The sequence below is a fragment of the Hibiscus syriacus genome, unplaced genomic scaffold (genome assembly GCF_006381635.1).
Source record: "Hibiscus syriacus cultivar Baekdansim isolate YM2019G1 unplaced genomic scaffold, ASM638163v2 tig00110462_pilon, whole genome shotgun sequence".
Lineage (NCBI taxonomy): Eukaryota > Viridiplantae > Streptophyta > Magnoliopsida > Malvales > Malvaceae > Hibiscus > Hibiscus syriacus.
The window spans coordinates 3,053,858-3,079,465 of record NW_024062747.1 but is presented as its reverse complement, the minus strand read 5'-3'; the positions used below and the strand labels follow the sequence as shown (position 1 = coordinate 3,079,465).

Genomic DNA, 25,608 nt, shown 5'->3' with positions numbered 1-25,608 from the left:
AACAACTGAATGATTAGAATCGAATCAAAGCAAAGCTAAGGTGAGTGCAATTTAATTGTACTTATGTTATCGAATAAACATTGGCTTGTGATGAGCCAGTGATGGAGTTACTATGGTAAGAAGTGACTCCTAAAATGTTATTTGATTTGTGAATGATATGATGCTTATATGTGTATGAGTACATGATTACATGTATATGTGATATGTGATATTGAACTATATGAAATTATAATATATGAGAATACATGCCTATGTGACAAGCTATGTGAAAGTGGATTACATGTTTATGTGAATATGTGATACGATATGAGATTCATAAATATATGTTTATGAGATATATGTTTACACATACATAGGGTATGTGACAGAAGAGAAGGAACATGAGATTATAAGATCAATGATTACACGTATATGTGATACGTGACAGAAAAGAAGAGATATGTGTTTATAAGAGAAATGATATGATATAAGTTATGTGATTACATGTATGTATTAATACATCTTGCTTGCATTACATGTTAGTGTGATTGTGAATAGGTAGGAAGGAAACAAATGATGATATAAGAATCTATTATAAGATATATGATATGAAATACATGGTTACACATACATGTGGTATGTGACAGAAGAGAAAGAACAAGTGATGAGAAATGTATTCATAATGATAATGCCCATGTTATGAGTTATGAGAACTGTAGGTATAGTTGGCATGCTAAGATTCAAAGAACTACCTATATCTTTCGAGACATATGGACAATATACCTATGTTCTAAGGAACATATGGATAGTTTACCTAGGTTCTTCGGGACCCATGGACAGTTACCGAGGATCTTTATGACCTCTGGATAGTTACCGAGGATCTTTATGACCTCTGGATAGTTACCGATGATCTTTATGACATCTGGATAGGTCCTTCGGGACATTGATCGAGCTGTGGTGACAGCATATGTGTGCACAACCTCAATGTACTCACATACCTTAAGTTCTCACTAGTGTACATGAGCTAATAAAGAGATTAAACAAACATACTGAATGTGATATGTATACGATGGGTTTATAAGTGGTTTGAAATGTGTTTCATGAACCACATGATGTTATGTGTGTTTCTTAATGATAATGATAGATATTATGATAATGATGGTATATGTTTATGTATGCTTTATGTTATATGAAATATTATATGTTTTATATGCCTCACTAAGTCATCGACTTAGCGTGTGATTGTTTCACACGTAGGTTTGGAAAGCGAAAAGAGAAGTAAAGAGGAACAAGACATGTCAGTTCTCCTTACCGAATGTCAGATCAGAAGAGAAGTGAATAATATGTATTTTTATATATAAAGTTTTAGTTGGCATGTAATCAAAAGAATATATTGTATAAGCTCTGAATAGTTTTGTAAATGTTTTGAATAAGTTAACTGTTATAAAAGTTTTTAAATTACTCACTATTTTATACGAATAAATGTTTGAAAAGTCAATGTGACACTTCAGACTCGTATCCGGGTCGGATACGGGTTGAGGTGTTACATTTAATGGTATCAGAGCTACGGTTTAGCCGATTCTAGGCTAAAAACGAAGTCAAAATTATTTTAAAAAGTATACATTCCGACATAAAGTAGAAAATTTTCTGATCTGATAGGGTAAGAGTGTACTGTCTTGTTAATAGAGTTAAATTATTATGTTAAATAAGATATGTGAATACCAGAGAATGATTTATGAAATTTATATATATGTTTATATGATATGATGGATGATATGTGAACATATGCAATTGACATATGTTATACAATATGAATTGGATGACCATATGCACACGTGATATGTGATAGAAGAAATGATATGAGCACATGAAAATATGAGAGTTTCCAAAGTGAAACACAAGGCTATAGACCTGAAGGTAATAGCATTCACCTGCCCTGGCCAGGCAGGGAGAAGAGTGAAAACCTCAGGGAATGCCTGTATAAGATTAGAGAATGATTCATGATGTTGAATGATATTTCGATGTGTTTACAATGTTATATTTTGTTAACTCATAGAATGAATGTATTGAGATAGTTAAAAGATTTAGGAGCACCTAAGTTCAAAGGTGAATTTGAGGAATGTTCTGTTGTTACAGACATTTGGTTAAAGGATATGAAGAAAATGTTAAACGGTTTTCATTTCTCCAAAGTGGAGAAGTTAAATTGAGTAGTTTCATTACTACGCGGGTAAACTAGAGTATGGTGCATAATGTCACCATAAGAACGTTAAAAGATCAAGTGACGCGGTTATTGTTTGTAAAAGAGTTTAAGAATAAGTGCATCAGTGATACGTTTATAAGATGAATGAAATCAGAATTATGAATTCGAAACCAAGGGATAGTACTGTGTATAAACAAGAGTGTGGATATGATAAGAGTTTGTATTCTAGATGGAAAGAGTTAGCATTGGCTAACAAGAGTATGTGATGAAAATGTAATGGAATTATAATATATTGACAGGTTATGATAACCAAATATGAAGAGGATTTGGATACAGTTGTATAGTTTGATCATAGTAAGGTGTTGTGGTGAAGAAGATAAAGATTTGTATGTTTGAAGGAAATACAAGTACAATAGATGATAAGAATGAGGTTCTGTACAAGTAAAGTTGATTATCAAAGTTATGAAAAGATATAGTTTAGTTATGTTATAAGAAGATTTTGATAATGAAAGGATTAAATATGATAAAGGATTATAAGGATGTGCAGATTATAAGTTTGATTAGAAGTAAGAAAAGTATGTAAGGTTATATGAAGAAATTATGTGTATCGTTATATAGACAGTGATGAAAGAATGAGTAAAAGTTTGGATTGTGGCGAATTAATTAGAAAATGAGGAAAGGAATCAATTGGTTGATTTTTTGATTTGAGTGATATGAATTGATGTTAATGTCTACAGGATGAGTAACATTATGTGGATTTTAGAAAGGTCAAAGGAAAAATGCATAATCGAATGAGAAAAAAAAACAGAAATGGATTGATGTTATTGGTTATTGTTTATATGATAAGCAACAAAAGATGAACGTATAAACGAAAAAGATAGTTGGAAACTAAAGGATTGAAAAGTAAGTTTCTGATGATGACAAGAAAGAATAAGTCAAGGAAGCAACATAAGAACATTAGAAGATATGTTCTTATTATGATGTGCAGTGAAAATTCGAGGACGAATTTTCTTATAATGAGGGGAGAGTCGTAACACCCCAAACTATGGGTTAGTGACTAAATGGTAAACTTTCAGAATTTGGTGATTAAAGTAGAAGAATGGATTAGTTCAATGATTTATCTGGAAATAAATCCTAAAAGTTGTTAGTAATTATCAAATGAAGTAGAGGACAAAATGGTCATTTGACTAATAAATGAATTAAAAATAGATATGATAAGGATATATATGTTAGAGGGGATAAGGATGAAGAGATATTCTCTTCATCTTCTTTTTCTTCTTCATGTACGAGAGAAAGAAAGAGCCAAGCTTGCAAAAGTAAGATTCCTTGTTAGCTGATTATTTGTTAATTTTAAGAGTGGGTTTTGATCATTAGGTAATACTTAAGCTTATGGAAAGCTTAAGTTGTCCTAAAATCAAAAGATAAAGAAGTTATGAAAGATTAAAGAAAATGAGTTTCTAAAGGAAATTCTGGAAAAGAGTTAGTAAGTGGATTTTGAGAAGGAATTTGACTTGTCATCAATCTAATTAACAAATATGGAGTGTTAGAATTAGATTTAAAACATGTTAAAAATCTGGTATGATTCTTGAAGTTAATAAAGAGGAGAGGATATTAAGGTTAAAGAAGAGATAATTGATTATAAACGAGTTTAAACATATATATGAAAGTTAGGAATATGAAAGGAGATGAAATATGAAGCATTTGAGTGAAGAGTTGATGATTTTCAGGTTCAAAAAGAGGTTCTGGGCAGAGTGCATCGATGCACATTCATAGTGCATCGATGCATCAAGGTTAAAACCCAGAATTTTGTTTGAAGGTGTATCGATGCATAGGTAGTGCATCGATGCACTCTTTTAAAATAGAAATATCGAATGCAATTAGTGCATCGATGCATAAGGCATGCATCAATGCATCCCAGTGATAATACAACATCGAATGCATTTTATGCACCGATGCATCAGTAGTGCATCGATGCATACTTTCATTGAAAGATGAAATTGGCATTTTTCTTAGTCTAAGGAGTGAACCATTAGAGTATATTAGTTATAATACTGATATAGATCTATGAATGATTATGTAGATATAGAACGTGATCCCATTTAGAAACAATTGAAGGATTAGAATCGAATCAAAGCAAAGCTAAGGTGAGTGCAATTTAATTGTACTTATGTTATCGAATAAACATTGGCTTGTGATGAGCCAGTGATGGAGTTACTATGGTAAGAAGTGACTCCTAAAATGTTATTTGATTTGTGAATGATATGATGCTTATGTGTGTATGAGTACATGATTACATGTATATGTGATATTGAACTATATGAAATTATAATATAAGAGAATACATGCCTATGTGACAAGCTATGTGAAAGTGGATTACATGTTTATGTGAATATGTGATACGATATGAGATTCATAAATATATGTTTATGAGATATATGTTTACACATACATAGGGTATGTGAAAGAAGAGAAGGAACATGAGATTATAATATCAATGATTACACGTATATGTGATACGTGACAGAAAAGAAGAGATATGTGTTTATAAGAGAAATGATATGATATAAGTTATGTGATTACATGTATGTATTAATACATCTTGCTTGCATTACATGTTAGTGTGATTGTGAATAGGTAGGAAGGAAACAAATAATGATATAATAATCTATTATAAAATATATGATATGAAATACATAGTTACACATACATGTGGTATGTGACAGAAGAGAAAGAACAAGTGATGAGAAATGTATTCATAATGATAATGCCCATGTTATGAGTTATGAGAACTGTAGGTATAGTTGGCATGTCAAGAGTCAAAGAACTACCTATGTCTTTCGAGACATATGGACAGTATACCTATGTTCTAAGGAATATATGGATAGTTTACCTAGGTTCTTCGGGACCTATGGACAGTTACCGAGGATCTTTATGACCTCTGGATAGTTACCGAGGATCTTTATGACCTCTGGATAGTTACCGAGGATCTTTATGACCTCTGGATAGTTACCGAGGATCTTTATGACCTCTGGATAGGTCCTTCGGGACATTGATCGAGCTGTGGTGACAGCATATGTGTGCACAACATCAATGTACTCACATACCTTAAGTTCTCACTAATGTACATGGGCTAATAAAGAGATTAAACAAACATACTGAATGTGATATGTATACGATGGGTTTATAAGTGGTTTGAAATGTGTTACATGAACCATATGATGTTATGTGTGTTTCTTAATGATAATGATAGATATTATGATAATGATGGTATATGTTTATGTATGCTTTATGTTATATGAAATATTATATGTTTTATATGCCTCACTAAGTCATCGACTTAGCATGTGATTGTTTCACACGTAGGTTTGGAAAGTGAAAAGAGAAGTAAAGAGGAACAAGACCGGTCAGTTCTCCTTACCGAATGTCAGATCAGAAGAGAGGTGAATAATATGTATTTTTGTATATAAAGTTTTAGTTGGCATGTAATCAAAAGAATATATTGTATAAGCTCTGAATAGTTTTGTAGATGTTTTGAATAAGTTAAATGTTATAAAAGTTTTTAAATTACTCACCATTTTATATACGAATAAATGTTTGAAAAGTCAATGTGACACTTCGGACTCGTATCCAGGTCGGATACGGGTTGGGGTGTTACAATCCCCATATGTGCACGTTGGAGTCCTAAACCAGTTTCCATGAGAGAGATCAGCTCATTGAAGCATCTTCTGTTCAGGTAGCCACTTCTCCATTTGCAGCTCCATCAAAATTATCTAACCTATTGATATGATCCATACCTCTTTATGCATCTGCCTTAATAGCTGTTAAAATAAGTAGAATTTTACATGTATTTCTTGGCAGGTTGACATCAAATGTATGGGACAGCATATAGTTCCCACATCGCAGTGCATATGGTACGTGTAGTTCATCAAAATCGTTTACAGTAACTGCCAAACCAACAATCAAGCCTTTCTGAAAGAGAAATTTGATGAGGACAAGAAAAAAAGGGAAAAAAGAAGAGAAAAATGGCAACATTACACCAACCAAAAGCCTATAAGTTGGTTTAGCATCAGCAAAAATCTCAATTAAGACAAAATTTAATGATTTGTCAGGGACTAAACCCAAAATCTAAGTGATGAAAAAATAATGATGGGAATTCATATAAATATAATTACAATCATAATCTGAAAAATATAAATGTAAATGTAAATATAAATATAAATATAAGATGATAAGATGAAAACTAAATCTATATATAACTAGAAAAAATCTATTGTATTTGTGGTTCAATAATTTGGACATGAACTCACACAAAACTGGCCCTTAGATTGCTCATTAACAAGCATCAATATTGTCCTTACAGGGATCCCTGTTTCAAGGCATTCAAACTTCACTACATTCATCAAAAATATCATTTGACTTCCGAATTTTGTTAATTTAAGGCAAGGGTAAAGACATGAATCCAAACTCTAAAAAAACCCAGAAAGAGGAAGAAAATTATGATCAAACTAAGCTTAACAAAATTACCATTTCTGAAGACTTGAAAACCTATTCTTTTTTCAAAGCATTACATACAGAATTTAAAGAAAACGATGAAGAAAAAAATGAATACTAAAAGTAATGAATGTAGATTTGGATTTAAACGCGGGTGTATCCAGCTCCGGTGGGGCTGCCTACAACATAACACAGTCCACCCTCGGAACCGTCAAGTTCGTCGTAGTACAAATCCTCCGTTCCCCTAAACGCTGCGTGTAGTCCCACGATAAAAGCCCCAATCAAAACGGAAACCAACACGTTCAACCAAACGTCGGTCAGAACTAGGGCTACAATAGTAATCACGGCGAGGATCGCCAGCACGATGCGGTCGTCGGTCTGACGGTTTAGGATGACCAATGGATTGTCGCGGAAGAAGTAAAGGAAGAACCAGGCGACAAAGACGACCAAGAAGACGATCATGGAAATCGGGTGCCACAGGAGGCTGAGGAAGAGGATTACCAGGATTATCATGGCGTAGTTCACTCGGAAATAGCTGAGGTTCCGCTTCATACGGGCAGTGGCATCGCCGAAGGAAATGGGCCGCGCGAAGGATGACAGGGAAAGGAATTCCCGCCATGGGCGGCGCGTGAAGGTTGTGAGAGCAGCGCGCGTGAAAAACGCGGTCGTCGGAGGGGATTGCGAGGTCATCGTTGGAGCTAAAGAATCTCTAATTGGAGAGAAACACAGGAGAGAGGCACTGAGTATAATTTCAGCTGATTTTCGACTTTCATGTTTTCAGAATCGGACTGGTTAACGAATCGGTCATATTATCGATTTATTGGTTTAATCGGTCGAATCAATCCGATCGGTCGAATCAATCCGATCGGTCGAAAGAATCGGACGACTTTATAATTATTTAAAAATTAAATAAAAATATCAAAAATATTTAATAAAAAATAATTTTTTATATCACAAGTCATATTCAAAGCAAGTCATAACATATATAAATTAAAAACCATAAAATCAAGTGAAACAAAATAATTCAAATTAACTACAACATAATATTTAAGGTAAAATATATTAAATAATAAATATAATTATATAACTATAATTAAAAAATAAATTTGGGGCTAAAAAAATCATAACAAAATGATATTGTTTGGTTTATTTTTTTTTAAAACAATTCCACATGGTTAAGAAACATAGAAGAGCATCCCAAAAGTCTAAAGAGTAAAAATATGATAACAAAACAATCTTACATTGCTAGGAAACATAGAACAACATCACAACTAACTTCTATAAATAATAGAGGTAATTTGACATTCAAAATCATGAAGCCTTTTGGTGAGCATTGAGTGAACTATTCTTTCAGTTCAACCAAGCTCGAATTTAGGCTTCAATTGAGCTTCTAATTTTTTTTTAGTTTAAGCCTTTTTGGGTTCAAGTTTCAATATTATATTTTGAGTTTGAGTTGAACTTGATAATTTTTAACTTGTGAGTTTGAGTGGAGTTGAGTTTACTTTTAAAGTTTTCAAGTTCGAGTCGAGCTCAGCAATACTCGAGTTCGACTTGGCTCGTTTAACAAACGACGTTTGGTTTAATTTTTTTTTTAAAAAAAGAAAATTTCTGGTTTTTTCCGGTTTTTTTGGGTCCGGTTCGAATGGTTCAGCGGTTCTGACCGGTTCACTAATAGCGGTTCAACCGGTTTAGATTAAGCCGGACTAGACAACGATTCCTGATTGAACCGATTGAATCGACCGGTCCGATCATATTTTCAAAACAGAGCTTTCATAAAGCGATAGATATTTGAGGGGAGAGAGACTACTTTGACCTTTTCCATTTGTTGTATTTTTCTAAGGGTAAAGTATATAAATGGTCATTGACTTTTCATGAACTTGCATTTAGGTTCCTAAACTTTTAAAACTTGTAATACAGTCATCAAACATTTAGTTCGTTTGCAATGTGATTCCCGAGGTAACTGTCCGTTTCATTGCTGTTAGAAGAAAATGACGTGGCATTTGAGGAAAGCGTTTGCAACTGAATAAAACCTCAATTAAATCAGACTAAAAATAGCAAACCCGATTTTATTTCCCCAAATTGAAAACTTAAACCCTAAAAAACAAAATTCCCATTATTCTCTTTGTTTGGTCAACAATTGCAAGCAATGGATACACCACCAAATGCAATCCCAACTTGCTTTTGTGGAATGTTAGCTATTTTACGCACAACTTTGACGAATAAGAATGCTGGAAGGAGATTCTTCGGATGCGCTAATTATGGGCATTTTAGGAGAAATTGTAATTTCTTTGTTTGGTATGATCCCCCATTGAATCCACATTCACGTACTGTTATCGTTGGTTTGCTAAGGAATATGAGAACCATGGAGAGAGGAAAAAGGCTTGAGCGAGGGATTTGGGCGGGTTGTTTGAGGATTTTGTTGTTGTTGATTATGTTGGGTTAATTGGCAGGGAAATTTAGTATTTAGGGTTATGTTTTAAGGGTTTAGGATTGATGCTTCAAGTTCAGTTTGATATGTTAGATTTTGAGAATGGATTATGAATTTGGGGTTGAGCATGTAATTGAAGTATTTTGGAATTTGAGGTTTAGAATATAATTGAAGTATTTTGGAATTTAGGGTTTAGAATATAATTGATGATTGTGTTGCAAGTTTTAAAAGTTAGGGGACCTAAATGCAAGAGCCTAAAAAAGTTCAGTGACCATTTATATGCTTTACCCTAATTTTTATAGCTGCAAACAATTTCTTCACGTGCCATGTCATCTTCTTCTAATGGAAGTGAAACAACCAGTTACGTCGGGGACTACATTGCAAACGAATTAAATGTTTGATGATTGTGTTGTAAGTTTTAAAAGTTGGGGGACCTATATGCAAGATCTTGAAAAATTCAGTTACCATTTATATACTTTACTCTTTTTCTAATTATTTTTCATTTGAATGGGATCTTCTAAAACGGTACCGTCTCACTTGGAATCTCACATGTCAATCTGTCTATTGTTTACTGTTAAAAAAACTAAAAATGTGATGGCAAATTGGCAATTCAATTAGTATTAAATTATAAGAATATGACATTTTTACGAAAACTTTAATGCCTAAAAAGTATACATTTATTGACAGTTTGTGTATAAAAAAATTATAAAAATAGAATGATCTAATTTGTAACTAATCAGATTAATTTTTGTTAAATGTATAATGGATGAATGATTTGATTATTACATTTGAAAAAAATAGAGTGATTTGATTATAATAAAAAAATTAATATAGCACAAATAAAGTAATTTTAGTGGTTAAATTTTTTTGAGGTTTTGAGTTTGATCACTGCGTTTGCAAAGGTATGAGTGTTTATTGTCAAAACATTGAGAGTCTTTTTTTATTTGCATAGTATTTTATTTAAGGATGAATATTTTTATTTGAACCCAACATATTCCGACTTGATCAAGTCTTAAATGGTCATTTAACAAAAAAAATGAATTTGGATCGGGAAAGGTTTAAGTGAAAAATACTCGACTTGATCTAACTCCAGATAATAATATAATTATCTTTAAATATTTAGTGATGACTGCAAAATACTTCTATGTATATTTTTTACCTAATGAAAATAATTTTTTTATTTAGGGAGGGATGAATATATATATATATATATCAATTAGGCTCATATTTTACGTGATGAAAAAGAATTTTTTTAAATAATTATTATTGAGTTAGGTCAAATGTGAGTTTTATCTAAAAAATTGGATCGAATTTCAGATCAAATAGAATCTTCCTAAATTCGGGCCAGATTGGATGATAGTGGAGGAATATAATACTCAGGTTGAATTCGAGTGGGTGAAAAACCCAACCACCCAACTCATTTCCATTCGTAATTCTACCATTATAATTAGTAAATTGAGTGACTTGTTTTTGATTTTGTAAAATATGATGATTAGTTTATAATTTCACTAATAATGATTGATAATTTAGGTACATATATGAGCTTTTAAACGTCAGGATCTTACAAAAAACGGCATAGCCGAAGCAACCAGAGTAACAACAACAATGTAGATGGAAGTGAACGTTAGTCGGAGAAGGCGATTTCCGAACACGGAAGCCGAACTGTTTGTCGTGCGGGACAACAATCTTTCCTCGAAATAGGCATAGGTCGGCCTGCAGTAGATCTAACCAGAGGAATTGGTTTAACAATTTGTTTTTTTGTTTAGAAACTTGTTCTGGAAAGGCTATACCTGGTGGCATCCGGATATTTGAATCACAGCAAAGATATTGGCCATGACAAATGTCCATTTGGGGACAGTTAATGAAGCCACGATATAAGGCTGGACTTGTGATCCAAATGCCCAGTATCCAATGCAAGCAATCTGCCAGTACGTTGACACTATGACACTGTATGCCGCGGATACACCTTTGTACATATTTTTGACTGCAGGTTCCCTCACTGTATTCTGGGGGGAAATAATGGTATCAGTTCGCTCATTAAGCTCGGAATGAATCGAAAGTTATATTTAAACCTGTATTTCGGGAAGCATTGCATCTCCAAATGAAAAGGAAATTGCACCAAGAGCGTTGAATGCTGCAAATCTCTTTGCAGATGAGCTTCCCTGCAAGCTATAACTGATTGACTCCCTATATATACTTTTACCTACAAAATTGTCGAAATTTAGCACTTGGTCCTAGAGGTGATATTGAAGATCACATCTAAGAACAAGAATCGAGTCCCGAGCCTACCGTTATAGATTGTGACACCAATGGTTGAACCAGCAAAGCCGATTGTGCTGAAAGTGCATAACCCATTGACCCATCTTAAAGAGTGGATATCAGGCAGCTGAGACAGGAAAAGTTCAAAACCCCCAAAGAAAATAATAAAATGCTGCAAGGTGAGTGAGTCATGCTTATGATAGTGCTTGTAAACAGCCTGCAAAAGATAGAATGGAACACATATGTAATATGTTATTGCCTCATTGGTATTGGTTCCTAAAGGAAAATTATGGCCAAATTTACTAGCCTTGAGGCTGCTGCCGGCGGCGATTTGAATGGCGATATTGTTTCCGATCGAAGCCACTTGCTGAAAAAATGCAATAGAATAGTAACCCCAGAAACCTTCAAGATCCAGAAATAAGAAAATGGTCAAGCAAATAGTACAACAGTGACAGTAGGGAAACTATGTAACTGACCAAAGATACTGTCTGCGAGAAGCCGCTAAGTGACGTGCTTATTTCCGTTCCATCTCCACAAAGAGGTAATTAGCAAGGTAGAATACCAAGTGGCCATTGTTGCAGCCACCAAGCTACTTACACCTTGAAACCAATCAATCAGGCAGCAAATATATAATCAATAAGGGAACATATGTAAAGGATTTGAGAAGATGAAACTACTTACCGAGAGGCCAACCGAGAGAAGCGAGGGCGAAAGGAAGAGGAGCATAAGCGGCAGGGGTAGCAATGGTTGTGGAAACATGAAAGGCTGCGTGTTTCCAGCTCCTTTTCCGGAAACTTCATGCTCGTGATCCTTTGAATCTTCGTCTTCTACATGAACATCAAATTTGGACTCCATTGTAGTCCTATTTCCAGATATCGGTGGAAGTTCAACCTGATGTGAACTCATATCAGATTTGTTCCTTCAGCTGCTACTGAGTTGGAATAGTTTAGGGCTAAAGCAAGAAGAAAACCCATACAACTCAATTCAGAGATTCCATTTAATACCAAAGAAAAAAGATGAATGGGCCATGGGTAGCTAATTTTTCTTCATTTTGACAATTCGCGCTTGATTCATTTGACATGGTTACTAATTTTTCCTTACTTCAAACGGCATCGTATCGAGCATTGAGCATTTTCTTCTTCCCAATCGCTGCTAATGGGCCAGGAGCCTGTTCTGGAGCTGGCATAACAATCATAAAGATCCAGCAATGGGAAACAAACACTGCCATTCGCCAAACCCATGGGGTAAACAAAAGAGCCAAAAATCTGTTTTCTTTCCTTTCAACTGTATATTGGCAGCGTAGTCAATTTGTTGTTGGGCAGCTCTGGTTTATCCCATCTAAATTTTGAGTTCATACTGATTCAAAAGCGACTCGTGTCGAATCTTTTTGGCTGATTGATGGTGAAAACTGAACACTGACGCTGGCTGGCAATGGACAAATGATGTACTATACTTTGTGATCCTTGCAAGCCGGTGGGCTCTGCCTCGGTGCAAGGTTTCTGAATTGCGTTGTTTCATAACAGAGCCTGAAATGATAATTCAGAAAGGATGAATAACAAGAGGGCATGGAGTTTTTGTTGAAAACCTGAAACACGAGAGCAAGTAGACAGAATGTTTCAATGTCCCGTCGAATCATAGTCCAAGACAAAACAACAACTATCACCTATGTGATGCAGCTAATTAGGATACGTTTCCAATTTAAATCAATAAATACAAATTTATTATTATTTTTTTAATCTAATTATATTCTAAATTTAATTAAGGTCTTTGTGACACTAATACGTGAATTATTATTTTTTAGTTTTATATTTACTGAACATCATTTCGATTGGTATAATTATTTTTATATTTTTATAATTATTATTTATTTTAATTTAAACAAATAAGGAATAAATATTTTAAACATTCTTATAATTTCCTTTTTTTATAATGAAGGTATAACAATTAAAAATAAATTAGATAAAGGAATAAAATTTTTACATAAAAATAATATAAAAGAATAATTTTAATTTATTATAAATTATAAGATTAATAGAAAAATCAATAATATAATTTGAATAAGTTATAAATAAAAACATACACAGATTTAACTCTATTTTCAATATTTTCCATCTATTAATATTTTGATTTTAATGTATGAATCTCGCATATTAAAATAATATTGATTATATAAATAAAATAATTTAAATTAAAGTGTTTACAATATAATAATTATGTATTTGTTCAATAGAATCTCAATCATTAGATAATAATTAGACAGATCCACTTTTAACTTATTGCAACATGTGTCCACCTACAATTTAAATTTTATTTGATTAATTATCTATTTTATTGATTGTGCCAACTTATAATTTTATTTACAAAAATTTTATATTATTCATGCATATGTGCTCACAGTCAAGAAAATTTCTAGATCCCTCACCGCTCAAAGATTCCTACAAGTGATATACTCAAACCTGTAACTTCTAAGGATAACAATTATCTCATTTATTATTGAAGTCATTTAATTCGTATTATTAATCTTATGTTCCTTTTTGTGATTAGTCTTGAATGAACATAAAAAATTATCTATTCAAAAACTATTAACTATTTAACATACTCATACATTCTTACATATTAAGTATTCAAAATCTTAAAAAATATTAATAATCTCGTAACCACTTAAGTGGTTAACAACAATCCCTTGATCCTATATTTAATGTTAATGAATTGGATCTTAACCCTGCAGCTGCGGTACATGCGGTTTTCGCAGTGTTCTCTGGGCGCAAGTTAGAGATCCGACGTGATCGTCCTAGCGGTCAAAGGCGCCGCTATCTTGGGGATACGTGTTTAGGCTTTAGCGGCGAGAACGGGGATACATGGCCGGTATCAATTGGGTGAGTCCATCAACGGCTAAATCGGATGCTGTCTCGTCTACCGGATCTGGGCCCCACTTTTGAGGCGGACATTTTCATATGAAAAAAAGAGAGAGAACGCTTCGAAGCAAGGTAAAAATTGAAAAGCATTGAGCTGAACCGTGCTAGTGTTAATGGTATGAGTCGGGCTATAGGATCCCAACAACAGTCTGAAGAAACCAAGGATTTGGTTCATTGGCGAGAGAATAATGTGTTTGACAAGACAGGTGGTACTGATAAGCAGGTTTAAGTCAGTATTTCCCTTTTCTCTTACAGTCATTTTAATGGTTAGAATAATTTTTTTGGAATGTTCAAGGTGCCCTTAACCCTGATTTCAATCGTTATTTTAAATTGCTGTTGAAAGTTCAGAGACCAGATGTGGTTGCTTTGTTGGAACCAAGGATTAGTGGCATTACGGCAGATGCTTTTATTAGAAAATTTGGTTTTGATTGTTCCTACAGAATTGAAGCGAGGGGTTTATCAGGTGGTATTTGGTTGCTCTGGAGGAATTCAATCCATCTTAATGTTCTTGATGTGTCTCGACAATTTATCCATGGTTTTTGCTCTATTGTGGGTGAGGATCGCAGCTTCTTCATTACCTTCATTTATGCCAGTCCTGATTGCCGGATAAGGGTGTTAAAAAATCAAATAATTTAGGCACTAAATTAGGCACCAAATGATACTTTGTCAAAGTCAAAAATTAGACACCTAATTTTTGTTGAAATTGGATAATGGGATAATTAATTTTAGTCATTTTAATTTAAGGTATTTATAAGATTAGTCCTTAAGTTTCAACTATAAATATCATAGCTCATTTAGCTTCAAAATCATCCCAAAGCATTCCAGCTTTCTTCCAATACTAGAGAGATTTTAGAGAGTTTCTTGAGAGTTGTTTTCTTTTTTTTATCTAGAGAGAATTATCATTGTTTTCTCCTTGGTAGATCGAAAGAGGTTGTAATTCCTATTTTCTCATAGTGAAATTCTTCTACCGTTGCCCGTGGTTTTTACCCTAAATTTTTAGGGGTTTTTCACGTAAATTTTGTGTCTCTTTTATCTTCATTTTTATTTTCTCAAATTATCAGTTGTGATTTTGCTCTATCCGATAGCCGTCTTCCGCAACAATTGGTATCCGAGCCAGATTTGAGTGTGTAATATCTGCATATTGTCTTTGTGGTTGCCACCAAAAGGTAGATCCTCTAACATAAGAAAATAAGAAGGTATTACCCATTCTTTGAGGTTCTAGAGAACTATTCACGATAGTGAAATAGTGGGAGCTATCAATAATAGAAGCTATGGCAACAAAATTTGATATTGAAAAATTCAATGGGAGAAATTTCTCATTGTGGAAATTGAAGATGAAGGCATCCTGAGGAAAGATGGTTGTCTAGCAACTATCAGTGAAAGGCCAGTGGATTTCACAGATGACAACAAATGGATCGAAATGGACGGGAATGTATGGCAAACTTTCATCTAGCATTAGCAGATGAAGTATTGTCAAGCATCGAGGAGAAGAAGACAGCTAAGGAGATATGAGACCATCTTACCAAATTGTACGAGATCACATCGCTGCACAATAAAATTTTCCTTAAGAGAAAATTGTACACTCTCCGTATGCCAAAATCTACTTCAGTGACGGAGTACTTAAATACACTGAATACTTTATTTTCTCAGCTTACATCCTTAAGTTGTAAAATAGGAGAACAAGAATGTGCTGAACTTCTACTTCAAAGTCTACCGGATTCGTATGATCAACTCATCATCAACTTGACAAACAGTAATGTCACTAGTCTAGTCTTTGATGATGTTGCAGCTGCTGTTCTACAAGAAGAAAATCGGCGCAAGAACAAGGAAGACAGACAAGTAAATCTGCAACAAGCAGAAGCGTTGACAACGATGAGAGGAAGATCAACAGAACGTGGCCAAAGCAGCAGTCACAAACATGGTAGATCGAAGTCGAGGAGCAAGAAGAATTTAAAGTGTTACAACTGTGGAAAGAAGGGTCATTTGAAGAAGGATTGTTGGAGTCTAAATAAAAACTTCAATCCACAAGGCAATACCGCAAACACTTCAGATGATGGAGATGTTCTATGTTGTGAAGCGTCAACCACCGTGGAAGGAAGAAAACGATTTGCAGATATATGGCTCATTGATTCGGGAGCAACATATCACATGACCTCAAGAAGAGAATGGTTCCATCATTATGAACATGTCTCAGGAGGATCTGTTTATAGTTGCAATGATAATGCCTTAGAGATCGTTGGCGTGGGAACCATCAAATTGAAGATGTATGACGGAACAATTAAAGTTGTTCGAGATGTGCGGCACATGAAAGGCCTAAAGAAAAATTTATTATCCTACGGATTGTTGGATAATAATGCAAGCAAGATTGAAACACGGAAATGAATCATGAAGGTGTTCCGTGGAGCGCTTGTGGTGCTGAAAGGCGAAAAAATAGATGCAAACTTGTACATGCTGAAGGGAGAGACTTTGGTAGAAGCAGAAGCCTCTGTTGCCTCATGTAGTTCAGATTCGGCAATGCTATGGCATAAAAACTTGGACACATGTCAGAACAAGGAATGAAAGTCCTTGTGGAGCAAAAGCTACTTCCAGGCTTAACAAAGGTATCACTTCCTTTGTGTGAGCATTGCATAACAAGTAAGCATCACCGGTTGAAATTCAACACATCAAATTCTAGAGGCAAAAGTGTTCTAGAATTGGTTCACTCTGACGTATGGCAAGCACCAGTTACATCCCTAGGCGGAGCAAAATACTTTGTCTCATTTATTGATGACTACTCCAGGAGATGTTGGGTGTACCCTATTAAGAAAAGTCAGATGTGTTCTCCACTTTCAAAAACTTCAAAGCGCGGGTAGAACTTGATTCTGGAAATAAGATCAATTGTTTCAGAACAGATAATGGAGAGAATACACAAGCGAAGAATTTGATGATTTTTGCAGGAAAGAAGACATCAAAAGACAGTTCACAGTGGCGAACACTCCTCAACAAAATGGAGTGGCAGAGCGGATGAACATAACCTTGTTAGAAAGAACAAGAGCAATGTTGAGAGATGCATGCCTAGAAAAATCATTCTGGGCAGAAGCAGTCAATACCGCCTGTTATTTGGTGAATCGAGCTCCATCAAATGCAATAGAGCTGAAGACACCAATGGAGATGTGGACTGAAAAACTAGCTGATTATTCAAACCTCCATATATTTGGAAGTATAGTGTACGTGATGTACAACTCCTAAGAAATTTCAAAGTTGGATCCAAAATCCAGGAAATGCAAATTCTTGGGGTATGCCGATGGAGTAAAGGGGTATCGCTTGTGGGATCCCACTGCCCGCAAAGTGATCATTAGTAGAGATGTTATCTTTGTAGAAGATAAACTACAAAGAAAAGAAGACGATGATAGCGCTGAAAAGTCAGAGACTACTCAGATACATGTGGAAAAAGAGTTTGAAGAAGGAGATTCTTCTGAAGCAGAACCAGCACATGATGAACAAGAACCAGAGAGTTCTGAAGCTCCAACAACTCGTCAATCAAATCGTGTGAGAAGACGTCCCAATTGGCACTCAGATTATGTTATAGAAGGTAATATTGCATACTGCCTTTTAACAGAGGACGGTGAGCCATCAACATACCAGAGGCAATAAACAGCTCAGATACTTCACTGTGGATGATGGCGATGCAAGAAGAAATCGAAGCCCTTCATAAAAATAATACATGGACCTTGTGTCACTACCACAAGGAATGAAGCCAATTGGTAACAAATGGGTCTTCAAAATCAAGCGAAATGGTGACGATCAAGTTGAGAGGTATCGTGCAAGACTGGTGGTCAAAGGATATGCTCAAAAAGAAGGTATTGATTTCAATGAAATATTTTCTCATGTGGTTCGACTAACAACAGTTCGAGTAGTTTTGGCAATGTGTGCTACATTGAACTTACATCTAGAGCAGCTAAATGTTAAAACAGCTTTTCTTCATGGAAATCTTGAAGAAGATATTTACATGCTCCAGCCTGAAGGTTTTGAAGAAAAGAAAAGAAGAACTTGGTTTGCAAGTTGAACAAATCTTTGTACGGTCTAAAGCAGGCGCCGAGGTGTTGGTATAAGAGATTTGATTCCTTCATTATGTGCCTTGGATACAACAAACTTAATGCAGACCCTTGTGCTTATTTTAAGATGTCTGGTGATAACGATTTTGTTATATTGCTGTTGTATGTGGATGACATGTTGGTTGCAGGACCCAACAAAGATTATATTGAAGAATTGAAGGCACAACTGACTAGGGAATTTGAAATGAAGGACTTGGGATCATCAAACAAGATTCTAGGGATGTAAATTCACCGAGACAGAAGTAATAGGAAGATTTGGCTTTCACAAAAGAATTACTTGAAGAAGATCTTGTCACGATTCAACATGCAAGATTGTAAGCCAATTTCTACCCCTCTTCCTATTAACTTCAAATTATCCTCCAGTATGAGTCCTAGCAGTGACGAATAGAGGATGAGATGTCTCGAGTACCGTATGCATCAGTAGTGGGAAATTTAATGTTCGCTATGATATGCACAAGACCAGACATTGCACAAGCAGTGGGAGTGGTTAGTCGGTACATGGCGAATCCAGGCAAAGAGCATTGGAATATTGTAAAGAGGATCCTCAGATACATCAAAGAGACCTCAAATGTTGCATTATGTTACGAGGATCAAACTTACTAATCAATGGTTATGTAGATTCTGACTATGCAAGGGATTTGGATAAAAGCAAATCTACTACAGGATATGTGTTCAAAATTGTTGGTGGAGCTGTAAGTTGGGTTTCAAAATTGCAGTTAGTTGTGGCTACGTCCACAACAGAGACAGAATATGTAGCAGCTACACAAGCCAGTAAAGAATAATTTGGTTGAAGATGCTATTGGAGGAGCTTGGGCACAATCAAGAGTATGTCTCTCTGTTTTGTGACAGTCAAAGCACCTTGCATCTAGCAAGGAATCCAACATTTCATTCAAGGACAAAGCACATACGAGTTCAATACCATTTCATTCGTGAAAAGATGGAAGAAGAACGGTAGATATGCAGAAGATCCATACCAAAGACAACATAGCAGATTTCATGACGAAGGCAATCAATGCTGATAAATTTACCTGGTGTCGATCCTCCTGTGGCCTGTCAGAAACGTAAGCAACATGAAGGTACAAGGTAGAAAGAATGGTGTAAAGATATGATTATTCCAATCAAATCTTCAAGTGGGAGATTGTTAAAAGTCAAATAATTTAGGCACCAAATGGTGCTTTGTCAAAGTCAAAAATTAGGCACCTAATTTTTGTTGAAATTGGGTAATGGGATAATTAATTTTAGTCATTGTAATTTAGGGTATTTATAAGATTAGTCCTTAAGTTTCAACTATAAATACCCTAGCTCATTTAGCTTCAAAATCATCCCAAATCATTCTAGCTTTCTTCCAATACTAGAGAGATTTTAGAGAGTTTCTTGAGAGTTGTTTTCTCCTTTTTATCTAGAGAGAATTATCATTGTTTTCTCATTGGTAGATCGAGAGAGGTTGTAATTCCTATTTTCTCATAGTGAAATTCTTCTACCGTTGCCCGTGGTTTTTACCCTAAATTTTTAGGGTTTTCCACGTAAATTTTGTGTCTCTTTTATCTTCATTTTTATTTTCTCAAATTATCAGTTACGATTTTGCTCTATCCGATAGCCGTCTTCCGCAACAAAGGGGTCATTTGTGGAATCAATTGAAAGCATTGTAACCTAATCCTGGATGGCCGTGGATTTTAGAGGGTGATCTTAATGTGATTGACAATCGCTCAGAATGACAAAGAGGGTCTCAAAGACGTCACGGGGTCTGTCCGAAATTTTGTGAATTTTATTTAATCAGGCTTGATGGATATGAATTTTAAAGGGCCTAAGTTCACTTGGAGACGTGGAACTCTATCGCAACGTTTGAATAGATGCATGTGTAATAATATTTAGTACGATGTATTTGAGCGTTCAGAGTTATTCACCTACAAAAGTTGGGGCGGATCATCGTCCTATCTTACTTGATATGGGATCTGGTGGAGAGAGTTTCAGGCTCGCCCTTATCGGTACGTTGATGCTTGGAGTGACCACCCTGAGTTCCCGAAGCTATTACGTAACACTTGGTCAAATGGTAGGGAAATACATGATAACATCATGAGTTTCCAAGTGAAAAGTCAGCAATGGAATATGGAGGTTTTTGGTCATATTGAAAGGAGGAAATCTTTGCTTCTTGGTCGTGTTAGAGGTATTGAACAAGCTCTTGAAAATGTTACCAGTGATTATCTTATTGAGCTTCAGATGGAGCTTAAACAAGAATTGAGCTTGGTCCTAGCACAAGAAGAAAGCCTCTGGCATCAAAAAACTCGTAGTAATTGGATATTTAAAGGGGATAGAAATATCACTTATTTCCACAATTCTACGATCGCAAGACGTAAACACAATATGATCGGAATGCTGAAATGTTCGGATGGCTCTTGGTGCCGAGATGCTAAGTTGTTAAATCACATGCTGTAAATTTCTTTTAGGACTTGTTCATCAGTGATTCACGTGCAATGAGTATTGATACGAGGAGATGCAATTTTTTCCACTTCAATGATGATGAAATGCGGGTATTACTAATGGATATTTAAATGGAGGAGGTTTGAAATATGGTGTTTAGCATGGCCCCGTTGAAAGCTCCAGGTAGGGATGATCTGCACACGACATTTTATCAAAACAATTGGAATGTTGTGGGATGGTCGATACACCAATTATTAAAAGTTTCTTTGATGACGGAGTGTTGGATGAATAGATTAATCAAACTCTTATATTATCGGAAAACAAATAAACACAATAAAAAAACAAAAAACATCATGATTTACGTAGAAAATATCAAAGGGAAAATCACGGACAGAGAAGAAGAATTTTATTAATACGAAGAAGAAAATATAAGAGTATTTTGGTTAAAGAAAAGAACTTAATTTCTAACCTGAACCTTAATATCTATTTATAAGGATAAATATTTGATTACAAAGGAAAATTAAATAAAATAGAAATCTACTTTAATAAAGTTTTCTACTTTTAATCAAACTGAGTTTCCTACTTTTATAATATTTTATATTAATTAATTTGTGTCACTTTGAATTCGAGTCAAACTCTAAAAAATATCCACATTGACATGAATTATGAAAGTGCAAAGGTTTCGAGACAAAACACTCAAATTCGATGTGACACCCAAAGTCAACAAAAATAATTCTTCACTTCATCGAACAAGTTCTGCACATCTTCTACAACACCCCTCAAAGGGGTAATATTTAGTAATGGACACCGAACGAATCCAAGCTTTTTCTAGCTTGGATTTAGTCTTCACATCGACATGGTTATCATAAGTGTCAACTTTGCTCACAAATGTTTCACCACGAGCAATATCATGCACATCACAATCTCGATCATCAATGATAATTCTATCTTCAAATTCATTATGTTCACAAAATTGAACTCTTTTCTGCTTCAAATAATCGTTCTGACCACAGTTATTTTGTTCAACAACGTTATTTGACACGGTGGATGAAACACTAACTGCATTATCTAAAATTTTGAACCCTGTAGAACATAAAACTTGATAGTCTTTCTCTTTCATTTCAACACAACAAGAGAGTCCTTGCAAATTTTCATAGCTCCACCTTCACTGGAGAATTTGTACCCTTTTGGATCTAGAGTACCTAACGAAATTAGATTTCTACTCAAATCTGGAACAAGTCTCACATTATCAAGTGTTCGAACAATCCCATCGAACATCTTAATCTTGATTGTGCCAAAACATGCGACTTTACAAGGGACGTTATTTCCCAAAAATATATCACCTGTAGAAACAACTTCATACATCGCAAACCAGTCACGATTAAGACTCATATGAAAACTACTACCAGAGTCAAGTATCCACTCATCACTTGATATAAAGTTGTCGTCAGCCGCAACTAGGAGTTCTCTGTCATCATACTCCTCTATTGTACTAACCTCACCAGATTTTCTAAAGTTATGCTATTCAGCTTCTCTTTTGATTTTATTTTGCCACTTGTAACACTTCGATTTAATATAACATTTCTTTTTACAATAGTGACAAGTTTTACCTTGGTTGGAAGATTTTGATCTACCCCTTCCAATATTATCAGAAGAACGCTCGCCTTTTCTCCCACTGTCTGAGCTAGTTGATTCATGGATTACAAGACCATCTGTCTGGGGCTCGAAACTAGATACAAGATATTTCATCTCGTCAAACGAGTGCAGACCATTGTAAACTTCTTCAAGAGTGAGTGTTTCGTAACTGTACAAGATTGTATTTCTGAAAGACGAGTAGAAAGGAGGGAGTGAATATAGGAGGACCAGTCCTAAGTCTTCTTGATCATACTTTAATTCTAAAGTCTCTAGATCAGAGACAATTTCCTTGAATGAGGTCAGATGCTTTTCAAGAGGTGAACTTTCCGTCAACTTGAGCGAATAAGGACGCTGCTTTAGGTGCAACTTGATGGTAAATGATTTATGCATGCAAAGTTGTCCAATTTCGCCCACAAAGATGCAACTATTTTTTTCTTTCAACGCTCCTGTAAAATTTGATTTGGTAACTGTAAACGAACCTGAGAAAGAGCTTTGTGATCCTTACGATTTTCCTCATTCGTCCATTGTGTTATCGGTTTCTCATCAAGTTCTTCTATTGCATTGTCGAGATCTAACTGTGCAAGAACATCCTGAATCTTCACCTGCTATAGCGATAACTTGGTGTTTCAATCCAACAACGAAATATCATACTTCATTGTAGCTATAATCTTGAACCCGAAGCTTTGATACCAATTTGTTATAATATCGTAATGATGATTATCGGCAAACAAATAAACACGATCGAAAAAAAACAAAAAACACCAAGATTTGCGTAGAAACCCCAGAAAGGAAAAACCACGAGCAGAGGAGAAGAATTGTACTAATATAAAGGAAGAAAATATAGAGGATTTTGGTGAAAGAAAATAACTTAATTTCTAACCTTGACCCTTAGTATATATTTATAAGGATAGATATTTGATTATAAAGAAAAACTAAATAAAATAGAAATATATTTTAATAAAATTTTATTTTTAATTAAACTAGGTTTACTACTTTTCCAATATTTATATATTAATTAATTTGTGCCACTTTGAATTCGAGTCAAACTCTAGCACAAATCTTACTGATTTTGGTTCCAAGGATTAATAATCCTATTACTATTAGTCAGTTGAGGCCTATCAGCTTGTGTAATGTTTTGTACAAGATCATTACCAAGTTAATTGTTTGCCGCTTAAAACCATTCCTGCCAAAATGGGTGGTGCCAAACCAAGCGAGCTTTGTTCCAGGTCGACAAATCATTGATAACATAATTCTGGCACAGGAGGTTATTCATTCTATGTCGAAAAAATCAAGTAGAAAAGGTTGGATGGCCATTAAGGTAGACCTTGAGAAAGCCTACGATCGTTTAGAATGTGATTATATTGAAGATACTCTCAACGCGGTTGGTTTACTTGAGAAGTTCATTAGTCGGATCATGACTTGTGTAAGATCGGTCGACTCAAATTTATTGGAATCAGGAACTCACAAAATCGTTTAAGCCTACTAGAGGAATCCGATAGGGAGATCCGCTTTCGCCCTATCTTTTTGTTTTGTGCCTGGATAGATTATCTCAGGCGATTGAAGAGAAAATGGATTTAGGTGCTTGGAAACAAATTCGTCTTTCTCGTAATGGTCCTGGTTTGTCACATCTTTTCTTTGCAGACGATGTAGTGTTATTCGCAGAGGCCTCTACAGATCAAATTAATGTTATTAGGGAAGTACTTGATCGTTTTTGCGAGGAATCAGGTCATCGAATTAGTGTGACAAAAACTCAATTTTTTTCTCTAAAAACAGCCCAAGGAGTAGGAGAAACAACATTGCTCAGAGCTTTGGGTTTGAGGTCAGTGATTTGGGAAGGTATATGGGAGTTCCCTTATTACATAGTAGGGTGACCAAAGCCACATATACCTTTTTGATTGACAGAATGAACCAACGGTTATCAGGGTGGGCAGCGAAATCTCTCTCGCTTGTTGGAAGAGTAACTCTAGCTAAAGCGGTTCTTCAAACAATCCGGACTTATGTTTTGCAATCTACATGGAATCTGGAAAATTATGCGAGGAAATTGAGAAAATCATTAGCCGTTTTGTTTGGGGTTCGAGTAATGGAAGTGCTGGAATTTCTCTTGTGAAATGGGATAAGATGCAAATGCCAATGGATAGTGGAGGCATGGTATACATGACTTGTATCGTCAAAATAAGGCATTCTTGTTAAAAGTTGGTTTTCGATTGCTTACAAAACCAGATAAGTTGTGGGTTCAAGTTATACGTTCCAAGTATAAGTGGGAGGACCCATATCCGTTGACTTTACGCCATGGCAGCGGATCTCAACCATGGAAAGGTCTTCAACGTATTTGGAATGATTTTAGTAATATTTCCTGGAACGTTCGTAATGGACAAGAAAAGGATTTTTGGTATGATCATTGGTTGGATGCTGAAGATAGACTAGTCTTCTCCTATACAGGTTCGACCTCGCCAAATCCAACTCCGGTGTGCGATATGTGCCTTCCTTCAGGAACTTGGGACTGGGGTAAACTATCCACTGTTCTCCCTGAACACATCTTACAGCGTATTGCGGCTGTCCAACCACCACAGGCTAGTTTCGGACCTAATTTTCCGGGTTGGCGATGAGAGTCTGATAGGAGTTTTTCAACTAAATCAGCCTATAAATCTCTCTCGAATCCTCGATACATGAATCTGAAGATAACAGAATAAATTGGAAGTGGATCTGGAAACTTGCTGTTCTACAAAGGGTGAGGATGTTTTTATGGCTAGCGTTCCATGCTCGCCTCCTTACGAATGTAGAGCGCACGAGACGTCATATGGCGACCTCTGATAGAGTGATAGGTGCCATATATGTGGCAGAGATTCCGAGGATGTAAATCATATTTTGAGGCGTTGTAAAATGGCTCTATCCGTTTGGTCTAAGGTGATTACCTCGGATAAAATGAATGAGTTCATCTCTCCACCATTTGAGGATTGGTTTAAGAACTTAGATCAGTCAGGTAAGTTCTCTCGTTTTAAAGATGAGTGGGCTGTCCATTTTGCTGTTTATTGTTGGCAATTCTGGAAACACTGTTTTAGTGTTTTGTTTGACCCGGAATAAGTACAATGGGAGGATTTTGTGGTTCTTTGTAACTGGTTAATAGAGGAATTTATGTTAGCCAGGATCCAAAGTGTAGATGTTAATCCTTCGATGGGTCTGCTCCTATAG

The 25,608-nt window shown here is 35.2% G+C and overlaps 2 protein-coding genes and 1 pseudogene across 2 annotated transcripts; 1 reads left to right on the top strand and 2 right to left on the bottom strand.

The window, feature by feature from the left end:
* Positions 1 to 6,715: 6,715 nt before the first annotated feature.
* Positions 6,716 to 7,441, bottom strand: LOC120127133 (PRA1 family protein E-like). The gene has a single exon (XM_039145123.1). It carries the CDS (start codon positions 7,358 to 7,360, stop codon positions 6,815 to 6,817), a length of 546 nt encoding a protein of 181 aa, XP_039001054.1. The 5' UTR covers positions 7,361 to 7,441; the 3' UTR covers positions 6,716 to 6,814.
* A 3,210-nt stretch (positions 7,442 to 10,651) lies between these two features.
* Positions 10,652 to 15,608, bottom strand: LOC120126888 (annotated as a pseudogene).
* An 8,117-nt stretch (positions 15,609 to 23,725) lies between these two features.
* On the top strand, positions 23,726 to 25,025 carry LOC120126887. Its single transcript, XM_039144938.1, has 4 exons — positions 23,726 to 23,842; positions 23,973 to 24,255; positions 24,342 to 24,496; positions 24,558 to 25,025. The coding sequence occupies exons 1-4, from the start codon at positions 23,726 to 23,728 to the stop codon at positions 25,023 to 25,025; spliced, it is 1,023 nt and encodes a 340-aa protein (XP_039000869.1).
* Positions 25,026 to 25,608: the final 583 nt, after the last annotated feature.